Source organism: Phyllostomus hastatus, unplaced genomic scaffold, assembly GCF_019186645.2.
Source record: "Phyllostomus hastatus isolate PE091 unplaced genomic scaffold, TTU_PhHast_1.1 phas_contig_210, whole genome shotgun sequence".
Classification (NCBI taxonomy): domain Eukaryota; kingdom Metazoa; phylum Chordata; class Mammalia; order Chiroptera; family Phyllostomidae; genus Phyllostomus; species Phyllostomus hastatus.
This window is the reverse complement of record NW_025333737.1, coordinates 5946446-5966122: the sequence shown is the minus strand read 5'-3', so window position 1 is coordinate 5966122 and position 19677 is coordinate 5946446. Positions and strand designations below refer to the sequence as shown.

The window sequence follows — 19677 nt, the reverse complement described above, 5'->3', positions numbered from 1 at the left end:
GCAGCTCTACCTAATACATAGAAACAAACACAGGGAGGCTGCCAAAATGAGGAGACAAAGAAACATGGCCCAAATGAAAGAAGAGACCAAATCTCCAGAAAAAGAGCTAAATGAAATGGAGATAAGCAATCTCTCAGATGCAGCGTTCAAAACACTGGTTATAAGGATGCTCAAGGAACTTAGTGAGGACCTCAGCAGCATAAAAAAGACCCAGTCAGAAACAAAAGATACACTAATTGAAATGAAGAACAATTTACAGGGAAACAACAGTAGAGTGGATGAAGCCAAGAATTAAAACAATGATTTGGAACATATGGAACCAAAACACAGTCAATCAGAACATGAAGAAGAAAAAAGAAGTAAAAAAATGAGGACATTATAAGTAGCCTCTGGGACAACTTAAAGAGGTCCAACATTTGCATCACAGCAGTGCCAGAAGGAGAAGAGAAAGAACAAGAAATTGGAAATCCACTTGAAAAAATAGTGAAAGAAAACCTCCCTAATTTGGCAAAGGAAATAGAATGCAAGTCCAGGAAGCACAGAATCCCAAACAAGATAAATGCACAGAGGCTTACTCCAAGACACACCACAATTAAAATACCAAAGGTTAAAGATAAAGAGAGAATCTTAAAGGCAGCAAGAGGAAAGCAGATAATTACCTACAAAGGAGTTACCATAAGACTGTTAGCTGATTTCTCAAAAGAAACTTTGTAGACTAGAAGAGGTTGGCAAGACATATTCAAAGGCATGAAAAGCAGGCAACTACAGCCAAGATTGCTCTACCCAGCAAAGCTATCATTTAGAATGGAAGAGCAGGTAAAGAGCTTCCCAGACAAGAAGAAACTAAAGGAGTTCATCATCACCAAACCACTATTATATGAAATGTTAAAGGGGCTTATTTAAGAAATAGAAGACCAAAACTATGAATAACAAAATGGCAAAAATACAAATCTATCAACAATTGAATCTAAAAAGCAAACTAAGCAAACAAGAACAGAGACAGAATCATGGATACAGAGAGCATGTTGATGGTTGTCATCTGGGAGGGCATGTAGAGGAATGGGCGAAGGGTGAAGAAGTGAGGGGATCAGAAAATACAAACAGTTAGTTACAGAACAGCCAGGGGGATGTTAAGTACAGTATAGGAAATGGAGCAGCCAAAGAACTTATACGTATGACCCATGGACATGAACAATGGTAGGGGGATTGCCTGAGGGAGTGAGGGGTGTTGGCTGGAGGGGAGCCATGGGGGAAACATCAGGACATAATCAAAATATATTTAAGAGCATAATCAAAATATAATAAAAAAAATATATATTGTAATATATATTTTTATGCTCAAAATATATTTAAGAGCATAATCAAAATATAATTAAAAATATATATATTGTAAGAGCATAATCAAAATATAATTTAAAAAATAAAGTAAAACTAAAATCTGTCAGTAACTTGAGCCTAAAGCCTTCTTGGGCTCCTCTAGTATATTCAGGATCAAGTCAATCTTTCTCTTTGCATTTCAAGCCATTCAAGATTGAACTCCTATTGTCTCTTATCGGAAACACACACAGTCCCAAACCTCATAGGTCGGCTTTGCAGACAACTTGCAGGCCATGACCCTTCACCCACCTGTATCTTTGTTCATGCTGCCCCTTGGCCTGAGATGCCCTCTTCCATGGGGTCTACATGGTGAACACCTGCCAGCCTTGAACACTCGACATGACCTTTGCAGGTAGAACTGACTTCTCCTGACCAGGGCCCCCGCCACAGCCCATTTGTAAAGGTTCGTGGATTAGTTACAGTTGGTAAATCTGCTAAAACTACAAGTTTTAACAGGTGCACACACACACATATGTTTTTCCAGGGGAGGTACAGGACCCACAAGGTTAAGAAGTTATTTTTCTTGATCTGGGTACAGGTCACTGAGCTGGGCACTAACGCTGTGTGCACTTCCCCATTTGCATATTAATGGCCATAAAGAGTTTAAGAAAGGTTAAGAAGCAGCAGAGCGGCCTGACTTCATCCATCACATCCCACTTCGTCACACACTACTGACACGGCCCTCCCTTTGTTTTCCTTGACCACAAGCCCCTGAAGGACGGGGGCTGTGGCATCTTTATGTCCCCAGGCCCAGTGCAGGGCCCCTCCCACCAGTCTGCCCCGTCAGGACTTACTACAGATCAAGGCCACAGCCATCCGCAGCAGCTTGAATTGGCACTTCATGCCTGACCAGTTCTAGGGAAAAAGGAGAGCTCCGTTAGTGCCAGGTCAGACCACGCCTCTGCAGAAGTATCTCACCTAAGAAAACCTGGCATTTAAAAAAGTCATCTCCACTACGTCCTGAGTGAGGGGGTTGTGGCTCACTCTCAGACCACACCAGCACGGCTTTGAGATTTTAGGCAACCGTAAGTTATTACCTATGAAAGCGTTTGAGCTGCACTAGCAGAGGAAGAGAATCTGTCTCGGGGGAAGAGAGTCCCTGTCCCCACTACACACACAGACAACGCCTAGAGCTGCATTAATTGCTGGGTCCAGGGTTGCAAAGGAATGCAGGACAGCAGACCAAGCAAAGTTAAAGCAGAACCATCAGCATGATTCAAAAATTCAAAATCCTGCATATGAGGAATGAATAACGAGAAGACTCGGGGGTCAAGTTCACTGTTGTCAAGAATCACGTGAGTCAATGATATGAGGAAGATGCACATTCAGTGGAACCTGCAAGCAAAAGACTCAATGGATAAAAACTTCAGGGAGAGATCTTATTTTAGCAAGAGAAAATAACCAAATTCAATACATACATGTGTGTGGGAACCCGGCATACACGAGAGTCAGAGACCCTGCATCCAGGGAGGTTCAGAGGCAGAAAGGGAACGCGGGTACGTAAGCCGTCCTGAGCTACGGGTGAGGAAGGGAGGCTTGGGGGCTTCAAAGGGCCCCTGCAGGATGATAAGAGCACATGCTTAGTAAACAGAAGTTTGTTCTGCCCTACAGGTAGGTCCAAAGAGGTTATCTGTAGTGATCTCTTACTATGGGCAAGGCTTTTAAAGTTCTTCTAGGTAGTTAAGGGAGGGGCAGAAATTTCTTTTGAGCCCAGCAGCTAAAGTTGCCTTTAGCTCAAAACAATCTGTCTACCACAGCAGCACATCTGGGGTGACTCATTTTGAACCCCCACAGCTCCTTCCTCTGAAACTGCCCTGAAGTCCCACATCCCAGAAGCTGGGTTGGTAGGTTGTTCTGTATCTCTATAACCTGGTCTCGGTCTTGAGGAAAGCTCAGTTCAGGTACACAGTTGTGTCTCATTTTGGGATGCAGGTAGGCTCCCAAAGCTAGGGTTATGGTTGCAAGCAGTCAGGCATTTAATACGAGGTATCTCTATGGAGACAAAAGAAAAACAAAAGCTAATGACGGGAGCAGACTAGCCTCAGTTTCTGAGTTCTGAAGGCAGCAGCTGAGATTCCTGCATGTCTGTCTCTAATCATCTTCAGACGAAGTGAAGGCAGGCAGTTACAGTCTGATAAATTCAGAGAAAGGAGAAAGATTTTTTTTTAAAAATCTCAGAATAAGTTTCCATCTCTAATAAGCAGAGCTGCCCAAAAATGGGACGGTCCGTCTTGGGGAACAGTGAGTTTCCCATCATTGACACTGAGGGGCTCAAACAGGGCTTTGCACCACTTGGAGGGGATGCTCTAGAATTGAGCTTTGGAAAGGGGGTGGGCCAGATGACCTTCAAACCAGTCCCTCTTTCCCCTGAGACTCTCTGAACACTCTGAACCTCCAAAGCAGATGAACAGAATACGATTATTTGCCTTACAAAAGGAGTTTTCACTTTACAAAAGACCTCGCCACAGGGTTCCTTTGACAGGGACTCCTGCAGAGCATTCAAAGCTCTACTTCATTTATACTCATGTGTGACGTGCACACACAGAAACCCATCAGACCCAGGGAAGCGGGTGACTGGGTGCAGCCAGGGGCTCCTGTTCCCTCCCCACCCACTCTGCCTTCGCTGCCCGGCCCAGGCCCAGCGCGGGGCCGGGGGGAGGGGAGACCCATCTCACACTCCTTTGACATTGAGGGACACGTGTTGAACTTCACAGAGGCCCTGAACACTGGCACACACAATAACGTCTACAGAAGCTTCAGTGGAGTAAGCAGGATGCAGGGAAGCTGCCCAACACAAGAGAGAAATCCTGTGGCATTGGGCTTCTTGCCCCTCATGCCTCTTTCCCCCATTACTCCTCACTGGCTGGCAAGTCCTTCTTCATAAAAGGCAAGGTGGGCAACACACGGCCCCTCTTTAGATGGGGGAAGTCTAATCTTTGCTCACTGACATGTTCTGTGCCAAGAAGCAGATGGCAGGAGAGCACTGTCACCTCCTGGTGGAAGGTGGTGCTCTCCCCTGACTGGGCAACCCATTCTGAGCTCGCCCAGTCAGCTGATGGAGGGCGTGACCCCTCCCTCTGTCCTTCCCCAGCTCTTCTCCAGGCTGAAATGTCAGGATGATGGGTAGGTCCTTGGGAGTCACCTGATGGACCATCCTCTCCTAAAGGGGACACCGTTACCAGCCACCAACAAAATGGCCCTCCAGTCCCCGTGACAGGGAGCTCACCACCCCGTGGGACAGCCCTGTGAAGGGGCTCTGATCACTGAAAGGTTCTTCCTGCTGTCCCGCCAGGCTCTGCCTCTCTGTGAGACCCACCCAGGGTCTTAATTCCCCCTGAGAAGTGACATCATATTCATAGCAGTATTACTCCCAACAGCCAGGTGTCCACCAATGGGTAAACGGAGAAACAAAAGGTGGTATGCCCATACAAACAGAGTATTATTCAGCCTTAAAGAGGAAGACTCTGATACACACCATAAACATCACTGAATGGACCCGGAAGGGGGTGCTGATGACCACACAGTGGTGTGATTGTGCTTAACGATACTGAATGTACACTTAAAAATGGTCAAGATGGTATATCTTATGTATATTTACCGCAATTAAAAAGTAATACAGAACACTTCTAGTATCCCTTTTCCTCCCAAAAACCCTCTGAAATCTTACCTGAACAGTGTACTTTTCCCTGAGCTCCGAGTGATAATATCAAGCAAACTAAGTCTAGGATGTATTGGCTACTCTCTCTGTCTGATGCCCCATCTCGCCCCTCTCTGGGATCTGCCTTAGAAAGCAGGGTCCACGTACTTGGTCTGGAAGGACCACTGATGGTCATCAGAACTCCTTTTGCTCCAGGGCCCCCACTGGTAAATTTGAAATAACAATAGTGCGTGTCTCAGTTCCTACCTCACAGGGTCGTTGTGATGGGGAAATAGGCTAACACACGTGCAGTACCAAGAACACTGCCTGGCATGCGGCAAACACCATGTAAATGCCTGATACCAGCATCTCGATCTGAGGCAAAGTCGGTGAGTTTGCCCTGCACGATGGCTTTAAATCTTCTGAACCTCAGTAACCTTGGACAGAGCCCGGGCGCTCTGGCTTTGCCACAGTGCTTCATGTGCAACACCTGCCTGGCCCCCGAAGGCACTGGAGTTTGCCACGCTGATCCATTCACACCCTCTCTCCCGCCCTTTAAGGAAGAAACTGAGGGTCCCAGAGGACTAGTTCAAGGTCATACATAGTGAGTTAATGGTGAGACTGAAAGGATTCCCAATCCAGGGCTCTGTCTGCCCACATTTGTGGGACAGAGTCATTTCCTATTTCTCCTTGCTGTCTGTGCTGGCTGTTCCCAAAATGGAGCAGTCTCCCAGCAGCTGAGGGGTTAAGCAAGAAAGTCACCCCTTCCCACCAGCTGCCTCATTTCCCCAACCCATTATTCCTGCTAATAAAATGAGTGCAGTTAAACAACAGGAGAGAAGAAAAAAAAATCTCACACACAGCTAGCACTGCTGCTGCTATAAATGTTGGAAAGCTCACAGGCCCCTGGGGAATGCAAACCTTTTGCAGGCCTTTTAATTTCACTCTCTCCCGGAGCCTTGCAGGGTGCGATGGGAACTCACCCAGGCCAAACCAGGCAGTAACCAGTCCCTCAGGCATCTACCAGTTAACAGCTCAGAGGCTGAAACCCAGGCAGGGAGCTTCCTTTCAACATAGCTTTACATATTCTGGGTAGAAACTGTGTTTTTGTTTTTTAATGTTATTGATTTAGAGGGAGGGGAAGAAAGGGAGAGAGCGAGGGAGAGAAACATCGATGTGAGAGAACAACATTGATTGGTCACCTCTCACACATGCCCTGACCGGGGATGGTACCCGTGACCCCGGCAGGTGCCCTGACTGGGAATAGGATCCGCAACCTTCTGGTTCGCAGGGCAGTGCTCCAGCCAACTGAGCCACACCGGCCAGGTCTAGAAACAGTTTTTTTGTTAAACAACTTCAAGAAAACCGGACAGAGGACACAGAAAAGCATGACACATACATTAGGCAGTGATTATTGGTTCCACAAAAGGATTTTTACTTAATAAAGTGAACCTTATGACATAAGGATTTTTGTGTCACTTAGAAATCTTTCCTTGTGCTTTGACAATATGGTGTAATTTGTGAAAATTCAGATCTCAAACAGATAAGGAAAACATCTCTCATTGGAACAAAGTGTGAGTACATATCTTGCATATTTAAAAATGGAAATCTGGTCTAGGGGCCCCAGAAAAATGCAATTAATAAATTATTTAAGTATGGGTACCCTTATACACCCAGTGTTTAACAAGTCTTGACTGTAGGTCTCCTGGGTCATCCAGATCTTTTGTTGAAATAGTTTCTAAATTTAATCCCTGGGTGTAAACGGCAAGCTTTTTGAAACGCAAAGTGTTTTCATGAAAAATAAGGCATGCTTTGATTTGAGGCAGAATCTCTCATTGAAACAGGCAGCCCTGGGAACCCAAGTATCAAATATTTTTCTATTATGTATCTAAAGCAAAAAAGACTTGTTTTCTGATTTCCCTGTGTATGGACATCAGGCAGAATTTATCAAGATAAAAATGACATGTATACAGCCCTGGCTAGGTGGCTTAGTTGGTTGAAGCATCATCCCACACACCAAAAGGTTGTGGGTTTGACCCCCAGTGGGGGTGTGTACGGGAGGCAACGGATTGATGCATCCCTCTCACATTGATGCTTCTCTCTCTCCCTTCCTCTCTCTCTAAAAATCAATACTAAACATATCCTTGGGTGGGGACTGAAAAACATTGTACATGCACAAATATACATGCACACACATATAGGCTCTCCCAGCTACGTGGTGGTTCGCCCCACGGGAAGCATCTTCTCACCCATTCTTTCAAGTCTTCCTCACAACTACCTCGTGAAGGAGGGATCACAGGTGGGGGAACGGAGGCCCTAAGAGGCTGAGGAACCCACAGCCACTAAAACAGCGATGCCCGCACTCACATCCGGACTGTCCGTCGGTCAGGCCCGTGCTGCGTCTCCTCTCCAATCTGACCAGCGGTTTTGCTGTGTGCACAGACACAGACCAACCTTCATTTTGGAATTAAAACCAGGAGCATATTTATTCGGTTGAGCCACATGAAAATGGCAACGCTGAAGTGCTTCTGACCCACAGAAATGGCAATTTCATATGGTTGGACCCAGTGCATCTCTGAAGTGCTGGGCACCGAGCTAATTGGGGTAAAGGTGGCCTCTTGACGAAAGGAAACCAACTTTTTGAAATGAGAAAATGAGATTTTTTTTACTGTCAAACAAGCACCACACCACTTTCCAGGGAAAGGCACCCACCCGTATGTCATGCTCTGGGCACTACGAAGCTCCCCGCTGGCCAGGGCAAGCCGTGCCCTTCGGGAAGGGCAATGGGCTCCCGGAGGTGCCACAGGCACGGGCTGCTTGCCAGAAAGCAGCATAGCCTGGAACGAATCTGCTTTCACACCTCCCTCCTCAGCCCCCTGCCCTGCCCCTGGGTTCTCGGGGTGGTCTGCGCTCACCATGGGAACTCCTGGGGCATCAGGGCTGTTTCCCAGGGTGTGGGGAAGGGGATGGAGACCGGGCATCCTTAGGAACTCCTGTCTGCTTCTTCTTTCCCGTGTTCTCCTGGTTGTGCTTGTTCATCCCCTTACTCACAGATGCGTCGTGGAGGGGAAGAAGGGTGGTTCGCATCTCCTTCCCCTACAGAAGGAACTGGGGCAGGGGGAGGGGAAGTGCAGGAGGCGGAATTCGGAGGAAAAGCTGTGTCTGGGGAAAGCGGTGGCACTGATACAGAATGACCCATTTACGTGGGCCGTGTGAGGCGGCACGGCGCTCCCAGGTTCTCAGCAGACCAAGCCGTGTGCGCTCGCGCCAGTGTGTAAACACATGCATGCAGGCACACAGACTCACACCCACACTCACACGGGCTTCCCCAAGCCTGCCGTCGTTCTCCAAGCGCTCCCTGGAAGTTGCCAAAATGCAGGCAGGTAGCAAGTGTAGTCAGCGTCCCTCTGTGAGTCCTTCTCTTCCCATCTCTCTTCCCGTCTTTCCTTTCTCCACCCCTGCCCCTCAGTGTGCAAGGGGGACTCTGGTGAAAAGAAAAGGGATGGAGTTGAGGAGTGGGGCAGGTGAGGGTGGCAACACAGATGAAATGGGAAAATTTGGGAACTCTCCAAACACACGAAATCGATGAATATTCACTCACACATGGTGGACATAGTGATGAGGAGGGAGGCAAGTGCAGAAGGACCCCAGAGAGAAGCTATGGCTTTTCTGGTCACTGTTCATTCCTTCCTTCCTCACTCACCACAGTTAGTGACATTACTCACCATGTGTCCAGGCCTATCCCAGGCACTGGGGAAACAGATGAGTCAGGTCTGGGACCTGCCTGGAGGCTCCCAGGCCAGCAGGGGCGTTAGCCAGGGTCAGCCACGCACTGCCAGTGACTCCTCCTTTGGCCTCCGAACTCCAGACTGCTTCCAAAACAAGGAAGCAGTCTCCCTGGCCTCCTGGGAAACTACCAGATGGACCCTAGCTTCTTGCCTGGAAGACCCCATTTCTATTTGGAGTCTACCGTGGCCTGTTCTGGGAGGATCGAGATTTAAGTCAACACTTACACCGAGTGGTTATTTCTACTTTATCTCATTGCTCACACATCATCCCATTCTGCAGTGGCAGAAACTAAGACACAGCAGTGCAGTCGTTTGCCCCAGGGCACTCTTTCGGAAGTGAGAGGCTGGGATGCAGATCCGGGCTCACTGGCTCCACAGCCCGGGCTCCTTCCTAACCGTTCACTACTCGGCCTTTCAGGAAAAGACAAACGGGAGAGAAATGGAAGGGCAGTGTCCGCCACGGTGACAGCTGACGTAGGAGAACCACACCTGAGCGGTCTTCAGATGTGGCTTCAAGTCCTGATTCTGCCACAAGCTGTGACTTCGGCAAATCATTTAATGTCTCAGAGCTGCCTTCTTTGCTGTGCCCCTCCCCCGCATTCCGGTATCCTTTTCAAAACAATTTTTTCTTGATTTACTCTTTATTGTATTTTTTCATTACCATTTAGTCCCCCTATACTTCCCTCCTCCCAGCAATCACTGCACTGTTGTCCACGTCCATGTGTTTTTTCCTTTTTTCAGAGCCTTCTTTTTAATCCGAGAATTTTGATGCAATGACCTCTGAGTTCCCTTTATTTTCAACAATCTATGACAAACCACCAATTACAATTGCGATGATGCATGCTAGTGGGTAAGAATTTTAACCCTTTTAAAAGTCACTGAGTGGGAAAGAGGTGGAATACGGAGACGGGGCAATTCCTAGGCAAGGCCGAGGCTGGAGAAAATACGAATCACACTTGGAGGAGCCCCGTGTGCAATGGGCCCGCAGACGGTGGGGAGTGTCTGTAGGCTTTGCTACCAGCCAGGTCTGCCCGGCACTTGCTGGGCCTGGGGGGGAATGCAGATGAGAATCCAAAACCCAGCTTCTAGCCCATTAAGGCCTGGGCCTAGAGACAGCTGAGGGGAGCCCACAGAAGGCATGCTGGGGCAGGAGGTGCTCACCATCACGATGTTGGCCAGGTGGGCAGAGACGAGCGCATACACCCCTCCAGAGGAGCCCACGACCGGCGCGGTCATGTCAGCCACGGACACTGCCAAGGATCCTGGGGCAGGGAGAGAGCGAGAATTCAAGAACGCTGGAGGCAGCTCCCCACCCCCACCTGGAGCCCTCAGATGCCACAGCCTCGGGGTTAAGACCCCAGAGCAAAAGGCTCCATCTCTCCCTCCCTTGATCCCATGTCCCCTTGGAGCTCCCTAGAGGATTAATTTATGGATCGAAAGAACCATTTGATTCAAACTTCTCCTCTTATAGATGGGAAACAATGACTCGACAGAGGAAACTGAACATCTGCCTCTCAATCCAACCTCTGCCTTCCAATGTGCCATCTCAGGGTCTGGGGCAATGACAAACATGACAGGAGTAGTGGCTGCAGAACAGGGGCCACGTACGGGGCACTGCAGGTCAGACACTGGCCAAGCAGAGATGAAGAGACTGAGCCCAGAGTCACCCGATAGGAAGGACAGGAACCTGGATTTGAGTCCAGGTCTGCTGGTCACACAGCCTGTGCTCTCGGCCTTGATAGCAGCCAATCCCCCAACCGGCACAGAAGTCAGCTCCCCACTCTGCCGTCACTCTCTCTGCTCCGCAGCATCTGGAAACAGCTGAGAGCACCCCCAACCTTCCCCCCAGCCCAGCGCAATCACAGAAGGCCAACAGGATTTCCAGAGCAAACGGGGCTTCTCTGGAGGGAAAAAAGGTCCTTGAAAAGTCCCCAGGAAGAGAGGGAGAGAGATGATGTCAGACCCCCTGGGGGAAAGAAAGGTATAGACGCTTGGTCCAGGGAATGACAAACTTTTGTCCTGGGAGGAAAGCTGGGCAGAGAAGAGATGGGAAATGTATTGTTCTGGTCTCATTTCAGTGTGATCAATGCTTTGGCTTCCAGGGAAGGACATGGGAGACTAAAAATAACTGGGAGGTAGAGCCCAGGGCCCAGAGGAGGAGAGGTGGCTGGCCTTGGGAAGTGTGCAGAAATCTCCACTGGAAAATGCCTGCAGGCTCAGGAGCCAATTAGCAGCTGTCTGGGTGGAGAGAGGAGGGTGGGCAGGAGGCCAAATTGGGCAGGTTCCACAGGAGTGGAGGGCCCACTACTCGCCTCCTAAGGAACCAGAACACCTGACACGCTGAGCATGGCGAGCCCTGTAACCTCATCCGCCTTCTCCCCACGGACCCGCCCCACCTCTCCCAAGCTCCTTGGCTCACTGACATCCTTCAGAGAAGAGATCCCCGCAACAGATTCTTGGTCTCAAGGGGGATGTGATTTCCCAGGAAAACACAAACTATCCACTGAGAACTCCCAAGTCCTTCTGCCCTCCCAGGGCAACTATAAATCTTTCTTCTCGCCTTTCATGTCTTCCCTCAGGCTTTAATTAAGTATTGATCTATTGTCAGATAACTTTTTTTAAACTGCCTAGCCACGGGGTCAACCATATAGAAGAGGGGGAAAAAATCCCAGGGTGGCAAATAGAGCGGCGGCAGGATCTGCATGACAAAGGATTCCCACGCTCTCCTGGGCGCCGGCTGGGAAGGCTGCATTGCAGGGCAGCGAGGGCTGGCTGCCCGAGCTGCTCGCTAATTACCTCCCTGAAGCCTCCCTGGCCTGGCCTCTTCCCTCAGCACGGGTCCCGACAAATGGGCCCAGATCCTGCTCCCTCGGCCTCCCCAGTGTGGTCCATCCACCAGGGGAAGAGGCACCAGCCTCTACACACTGACCTCTCCCTCACCCTACCCGAGGATCAGAGTCCTGACCCCAGGGTCAGGGGTCAGCCTGGGATCCTGAAAGAAGTGTGGAGTGGGGGGCGTGGCTGGCTGGTTGTGTGACTGTGAGCACCGCTCCTGAATTCTCTGGGCTTCAGTTTTCCCACCTGTGAAATGAGGAGGTCCCGGGCTTTCCAACTTTTGAGAAGTGAAACCCTTTTTCAGTGGAAACCTTACCTAGCTCCTACCCCACGGAGCATAGCAGAGAGAATAGCTCTGGCTGAATGGGGGCGGGGCCTGGGAAGCGAAGTTTGCCACCCCCTGGAGGGAACCTCAAAGGTTCCTTTCAGGTTAGAAATTCAATCATTTGAGTCTTGGCCTCAGATCTAGGTCTGAGGTTCAGACACTGGTTCTGGCACCTTGAAGGTGACAATTGGGACCCACCTACCCTACCTTTGTGGCACAGACTTTCCTCAAGTGACTGCAGATTAGCCCTGGACTAGAGGGACTGGAGGAGATCCAATTCAAACACGGGCATGTATGCGTATCCATATACTAACAAAGGCCATCTCTGACAGGCAGCCTGGGCCAGGTAGGATTCCACCCAACGGATGACAGTTCAATAAGGCCAGTATGAATTCCATGGAGGTGATTCCAGGGCAGCACAGGACGGGGAGAGAGTAGCAAGGCGGAGTGACACACCACACCTCTGCACAGCAGCGGACCAAAGTCTAGTCTGGGCTACCAATCCCCCCCAAATTCTGGGTCCATGCCTGCACACAGATAAGCTCGTGACTTTGCCATAATGTGTAGCTGCGATCATTGTAGCCTGGAAAATTTAAAGCAGGTGTTCTCCAACATCTCCCTTGGCCATTAAAAAAATCCTAATAAAAATTGGCAGAACATCTCCCTTTAAGCAATGTAACTTTATTTGTCTGCATACTCTTCCATTTACTCCACAACTATCTGTGCTTAATATGTGCCAAACCCTGTGTTAGGCTCTGGGGTTGCACACATGACTTATAATTGATATAATCTACAAAATAAAACCTTGGTGGAGCATTTCGGATACTGGTTTTTTAAAAAGTTAAATGGTTAGCCAGCTAATTGTTAACCAGAGGTGAAATGCACACTGGCCTCCAAGCAGTGATCAAAAACACAGGTGGAGCAGGAGTTTCCACCCTGGGTCTAGCACTTCTTGGCTGAGCAAATTGAACAAGTCATTATACTGTTCTGACACGCCTGTGAAACAGGGGTGACGGCACCCACCTCTTTGGGTGGCCGTGCTGAATACAGCAGAGGCCACAGGTGAAGCCTTCGTCACGTGCCTGGAGTCCTGGCTGTGCTCAGCAGCAGTGAGCTCTCATTGCTACAAAATGTGATGGCCTTGGATCTGGAATATTTTCACTGGGCAGGAATTAAAGGGCAGGGCCCGATGCCTATTGAGACCTCCCTGGGTTTCTGGCCACGAAAGTATCTGCACAAAGGGAAATGCCTGCCTTTTGGTTCTTGTCACAGGACAGTGGTTTAGAGCGCAGCCGTTGGGGTTAGACAGCCTGGGTGTGAGCCCAGCTTTGCCACTTCCAGCTGTCTTCTCGGGCTCCCTAAGCCTCGGTTTCTGTATCTGTAACAAGTGAGGAGTAACCATACTCTTATAGCCTCACGGATTTTCTGTGAGGGTTAAATAAAATAGGGCCTGTACAGGACAGGCACTGGGTCTCTGGCTATACAGCCAGGGTCTAGCTGTCTGTGAATGGGTCCCCTTTCTGAGCAGAAAGGGGGGAAGGGGTGCAGGCAGATCCGTTAACGCAGTCTTGGAGACAGCATGCTGTGTTGTGACGGGAGTGCCTTTGCATCTGCACTGTGACTCACACAGCACAGCGCGCATCCGGGACTCTGTGACACAGCCCCGCACCGTTGCATTTAGCGAGCGAGCTCCCCTGTGCACCGCCCCACCCTGCGCTGGCGTCACCGGGGAGTGACACCTGCACTGTCTCCTGCTGGGTGTCGTCTGGTTTTGGTGGGGCCTGAGTCATTCTGAATCGTATTTCAGTCTTCTGGCTTACTGGCACTCCCATCTAACTGACGCCCAACCGCAAGTGTTCTGCATGTCTTTCCTGCTCCTCACCATTAACCATCTGGGTCTCCGAGTATCTAGAGAAAATGTGGCCATAAATCCCCAGATGTCAAGACCCGGGCAGGGGGGTGTGTGGGCGGCTCAGTCAGTCTGGCTCACAGAGATGCTCATTAGACCTTTGTTCCAGGACGTGGAAGGTGCTGGATTCTGGGACAGGCTGGTGTGGGTGCTGTCCAAGGTGGCCAGGTTTCTCACCTCAGCGCCTGGAGCAGCGAAGGAGACGGCACTGGACTACATCCAGGCCGAGACGTCGGGAATTAGCAGGCCGGCCTGCGTGGTGAGGGTGAGGCCCTTCCCCTGTTGATTCCTGAAGCCACGTCCCGTTATACCTGGGACCACACCTGCCGGTTGTTTACAAGGCTGATGGTGTCCCACTCTCCTGATGACAACTTTAATGCTACTCAGAAAGGATTAAGATCTTACTTAAACATACACACCAAGCTCCCTTGGGCACAGCTGTCAAGGTGAAGAGCTGAGGCGGCAAACCTTGTTAAAAAAAACCCAAAAACCACCCAGCAATAAAGTTGGAACATCGTGAGAGATTCCTGGTGCAGACTTTCCCTACACAAACCTGCTCTGCTGTCCCTAGCTCACCCGGCCCGCCTCACCTCGCACTGCAGAGGGAAGTCAGGCTGCCTCTGAGCTCAAGGCCATGACCACCTGCCATGAGAGCTGAGTCAGCTGGGGGCCCCAGACTCCTCGGGCTGACACTAGCGCTTACTACCTTTTAGGCCAGACTCTCTCCTGTCAGGAGTCAGTCAGTCGAGGGGACAGTGGCCAGGTGGGCAGAGGCCAGATCTCCCTTTGGGTACAGGTGCTGGCCTGGCCAGGGAGGCACCAGGCTTCACCCACAGTGTGGGTGTCTCCACAGGGATCGCACTCTGCCCTCACACAGTTTATATAACACTGTTACTGCATTTGTTAGCTCACCTCCCCATCCCAACACCCTGCAGGCAGATCTTATTAGCTCCCTCTTAGGGCTTAATGGGGCCAAGAGAGGTGAAGGAATGCCCCCAAGTTCACACAGTGACAACATGGTGGTATGACGACTGAAAGCCCAGTCAGCCTGCCTGTTCCAAATCCTGTGCTCTCCCCTCCAGGGAGGTGGGGAGATTTGCTTGGAGAATAGCCCTAGTCTTCAGGAGCTTTAGTGATGAGGGTCCTGGGTCCCCTGAAAGTCTGGGGCTTGCCTGACCCCATGAGGATTCCCGGCCCCCCCCGGGCAGGTTTCTCCTATAGACTAGGGCCCTCCCGCCTACCTGCCACAACACCAGCCACGTAGACAAGCCCAATGCGGGTTGCTCCATGCACCATCTCCAAGGGCACCCCCACCAGGAGCTGCAGCGCCACGTTGAGTCCCAGATGTTCTACCCTGCACAGAGAGGCCACACTCCATTCATTGGTCTATCCACCCGTGAGTTTATGCAGCAAACACTGAGCACTGGGGTGCTGGAGATCCAACAGCGAACAAGACCCTATACCTGTGCAGACCCTCCTGCCTTTGAGGAGCTCATGGTCTGGGATGGGGGGGCAGGAATTACACCACAGAGAGATCACCTTGGAAAGAGTGTTCTTTCCATACCTGTCCCTCCACCTGGGGCAAGAACAGGTGCAGGGCCTGGGCAGGAACTGGTAGGGTCTGCACTTGCCACAGTGAGAGAGGCTAACCGTGGTCAGGATCCAGCAATGCCATCGGTTGACACATGAAAAGCCAAGGCCCAGAGAGGGGCACTGACTAGCTTGGAGTCACACAGCTGGTTAGTAGCAGGCTGGTACCACAGCCCAGGTCTCTGCTCCATTCACCAGGTCACAAGGGCATGCTGGCTTGCTGCCGTTTTGTAAGAGCTACTGATACTTAAAGAGAAAGCTATTTTCAAAACAAGTGCAAGCAAGCATTAGCTATCTCTCTTAGAGCTTAATAATTCAGTTATTTTTGTATATTTAAAGCCTGTTTCATTTAAAACCTGATGGGGGAGGCTTCCCCTCCTGGTGTGAGAGGGGACCTGTTCTACCCCTAAACTCTCAGGGCTGGGCTTTCTCACCCCGAGAATGCCTTCCTTTCTACCCCATCAACGTGACCAGATCTTGTTGCTAAGTGGGGTCCGGCTGAGTGCCTAGGCTACTAGAGAATATCATAACATCACTATTATTACATTGATGTGTGCTTTCGAGTTTACAAAGCACTTTAACATCCATTAGCTCATATAAACTGAGCCTAGAGCAGCTGGACAGCTCCCTGGGGGTGCTTAAGTTATTGGGTAACAGACATGTAACAAGGGGCCCGGACGGATGCTGGCCTGGTCTGCAGGACTCGGCCTGGAGGCCAACTGCCCCAATACAGGCAGGGCACGTGGGCACCTGCTTCCCCAGGAGGATGCCTGGGAGGTAGCTCATGTCTCAGATCAGGCTCTGTACCAAATTCCCACCATGCCTGGAATCTTCTAGCCCCTCCCCCTGACTGTGCCAGCAAAAGGATTCTAGATGAGAAATCTCAGACACATTTACTGAAAAGGAGTTGCATGGTAGCATCAGGCTCACAAACTGAGAGACTTCAGAGGTTTTCTAGTCCCGTCTCCTTGGTTTAAGCCTAGAACTTGATGGAGAAGAAGCCAGGTGAGAAGAACCCAGAGCTCCTGCCTCCCGAGCAGAACTCTTTCTTCTCTGCCACAGTGGCTTCCAAACTCACCAGCCCAGAGTATGTCCCTGAGCACCAGGTCACCCTGCTGGACTTTCCCTAGGTGCTGGCCAGCTGTCCCTGTCTCCTGTCCACTGCAGCAGCAGTCAAGAGCCCTCCGTCAAAGTCACGGGCCTGGAGAGTCCTCCCAGGCTCTCCCTGGGTGGGGAGCCACTCCGGGCTTTCAGCTGGCAAAGACAGATAATGGATGAGGAGGCCATGGAGACATTGTCCATCCTCCCTCCTTACCCCAAAAGGATCAGGGAAGGCCAGAGGGCAGTCCTGCAAACCAGGCAGGTGGTCCCAGCCCACGTGCAGCCTCGGGCTTGGGCAGCCTGGGCAGAAAAGTCCCCAGTTCCTGTTGTTGCTAGACCTTGACTCATGAGAAGACTGATACAGGACATGCCTCCCTCACTCTGCCCCTTAACCCTGTGAGATCACAGGCTGGGACACAGCAGGCAAAGCAAACAACAGCCTGTGCCAACCGTTCCCTGTGGCTCAGAGTGGAGACATCCATCAGAATATCTCCTCACCGGCCCCCGCCCCCGTCCCCGCTGGCAGGTGCAGCCCATTGGGGTCGGTGTTGGTGCCGCTTTAGAGGTTCAGCAGGAAGGGGGGCTCACCGTGGGGCTCCCTCTTGCCACTGCAGGTCTTTCTGCAGAGGAACCGGAATGACGGAGCCTTGAGGGCCAGAGGGATCCTCTTCCCATTCCCAGCCCCAGGGCTTCCCCAGACTAACAGTGAGCTCATTTGTTTCTCTCCCTGGAGAGGGCGTAAAAGACACCATAGAGGTCTGGTGTCCAGGGACTCCGCTTTTCCAGCTCGGCACTTCTACTGTGGAAAAATGGTCTCCAGCCAAGATAGTGCTCCTCACGGGAACTGGGCCTGGGCAGTCCCCCGGCCTCATCACAGGTGAGGGGCCCCAGTGAGAACTGACGGCACTCCAGCCCTAAAAGAGGCCACACGGCTCTGTAAACAGAACTGTATGCATTGCCAAAACTCCTCAAGAAGACTTTCAGCATATAGGGAGAACACTCGGGAAGAAGGCTGCTTCAATGAGTCTGTCCTTTATTTCAGAGGGGGTACTGATGGGGCGCGCGCACACACACACACACACACACACACACACACACACACACACAGTTTATGGACAATGAACTTGGTAGCTGACCACATTTCCTCTTTGCTTTGGCCACTAGGAAGCTCAAAAGAAATTTATAATCCACTTCGAGCAAGTACATAGACCCACAGGCTATGGGTGTTTGTGCTGATTTCACTGTGGTGTTTACACATTTTCCTCCCTCTACTTTCCCTTTCCCGTACACTCTCAATAACTCGTATGCTGGCATTAGATGGGTTTCAAGAAGACACTTCAAATTCTGTGTCCAGGGAGATAAACTAAAAAATATGTTTCAAACCAGGCTATCTGGGCCACTTATTTTTCCATAGGGACTCTTTAAAAAAGATTTTGCTTATTTAGTTTTAGAGAGAATGGAAGGAAGGGAAAAAGAGAGGGAAAGAAACACCGATTGGTTGCTTGTCATATGGGCCGTGACTGGGGATGAACCCACAAGCCAGGCATGTGCCCTGACCGGGGATCGAACCAGCGACCTTTTGTGTTACGGGACGACGAGGGCTCCCTGGGGACTGCTGACGGAACGGAAGAAGACGGGTACTCACCCTGCATGCATGAAGATGTATGTCAAGTAGCGCCAAGCCTGTGCTCGGAGCTGCGGGTGGTAAACCAGCGAGTTCTGCAGGTAGTGTGGGTGGGTTACCTGCAGCACAAACTGATCCAGCGACACTCCGTTGTAGAGGAAAAAGGCAACCTGGAGGAAAGCACAGGACAGAGAAGGCCTATTACTAAGTGCAAAACTACACAGGAACCCCTCTCGTGTTGACATTCGGAACCCTTCCTGGAAGTCGTCTTCTTCCCTTCTCAGTTAATGCAGGACAGCCCCTGCAGCCAGCGCCCGGCCCAGCTTCACCCGTCTCTACCCACGTCTGCCTGATCATTTCGTGTTAGAAATGGTCACAAAATGGTCCCATGATCTCTGCCCACACTTCCTTGCTGCGAAGCAGGAAGGGCTTGGAGGATTTTAAACTTTGATTCCTATAGTAATTCACATGCTCATTTGGGGGTAAGGCAACTCCACATAAGCTGATTTTTAAAAACTCATGGGTAAAATACACAGAGCATACAGTTTCCCGTCTGAATCAGTGTTGAGTGTACAGCTCGGTAGCACTGAGTGTGTTTACACTGTTCGGCAACCAGCACCACCCCCACCCACGGAGTCTCTCCAGCCTGCAGAACTGACAGTCTGTGCCCGCTGAGCATCAGCTGCCCGTTCTCCTTTACCCGGTCTCTGGCACCCGCAGTTCTCCTCTCTGCCTACGAGTCTGGCTACTCCAGGTGCTGCGACTGGCTTATTGCACTTAGCACAACGTCATCAAGGTTCACCAACGTTGTGGATTAGGCCACAATTTCCCTCCTTTTTTAAGGATGAATTGTATATATAAACCCCATTCTGCCTATCATTCCTCTGATGATGAATTCTTGGGTTGCTTCCACATTTTCACAACTGTAATTCCTTTACGAGCATGGGTGTACAAATATCCCTTAGAGTCCCTGCTTTCAATTATGTGGGGAACATACACAGAGGTGGAACCGCCGGAACACGCGGTGATTCTAAGTTTCCTGTTCCGAGTAACCGCCACGCGGTTTCCCATGGGGGCTGCACCGTATTGACAGTCCCACCAACAGTCCACCAAGACCCCAACTTCTTTACATCCTCGCCAACGCCCCGCCTAGGCAGACTTCGCAAATGACTGGCATACTTACTTAAGCCCTAAAAGGGAACTTAACTGTTTCTTTCCTGGAACACTCTCTAATATGCATCACTCATGTCCCTGAGTTCTTAATCGGGATATGTGCATGACCTTTTAGGGATGCCTCTGGTACTGGTCTAGGTTACAGAACTGATGTCTTCTTCAGGACTGCTTTAAAATTTTGTTTTGTTCTCTCCCAAGATTCTTACTTCTTTTTTAAAAAAGTGTTTTATTTATTTTCAGGGAGAGGGGGAGGGAGGGAGAAAGAGAGGGAGAAAAACATCAGTGTGTAGTTGCCTCTCACACACCCCCTACTGGGGA

At 50.4% G+C, this 19677-nt stretch overlaps 1 protein-coding gene across 5 annotated transcripts in view; it reads right to left on the bottom strand.

Annotated features, from left to right (window-relative positions):
• The window catches only part of RHBDL3 (rhomboid like 3), a 48529-nt gene that overhangs the window by 7133 nt on the left and 21719 nt on the right, over positions 1–19677 (bottom strand). For 3 of the 5 annotated variants that reach the window (XM_045837480.1, XM_045837481.1, XM_045837483.1), the window contains 4 exons: positions 18208–18356; positions 15113–15225; positions 9964–10064; positions 2172–2232 (listed from right to left, as the gene is read on the bottom strand). In XM_045837480.1, the coding sequence (XP_045693436.1) occupies positions 2172–2232; positions 9964–10064; positions 15113–15225; positions 18208–18356 (424 nt within the window). Of the gene's footprint in view, positions 1–2171; positions 2233–7915; positions 8499–9963; positions 10065–15112; positions 15226–18207; positions 18357–19677 lie in introns of those variants that run through there. The other 2 variants (XR_006785474.1, XM_045837482.1) reach the window with 2 other exon arrangements.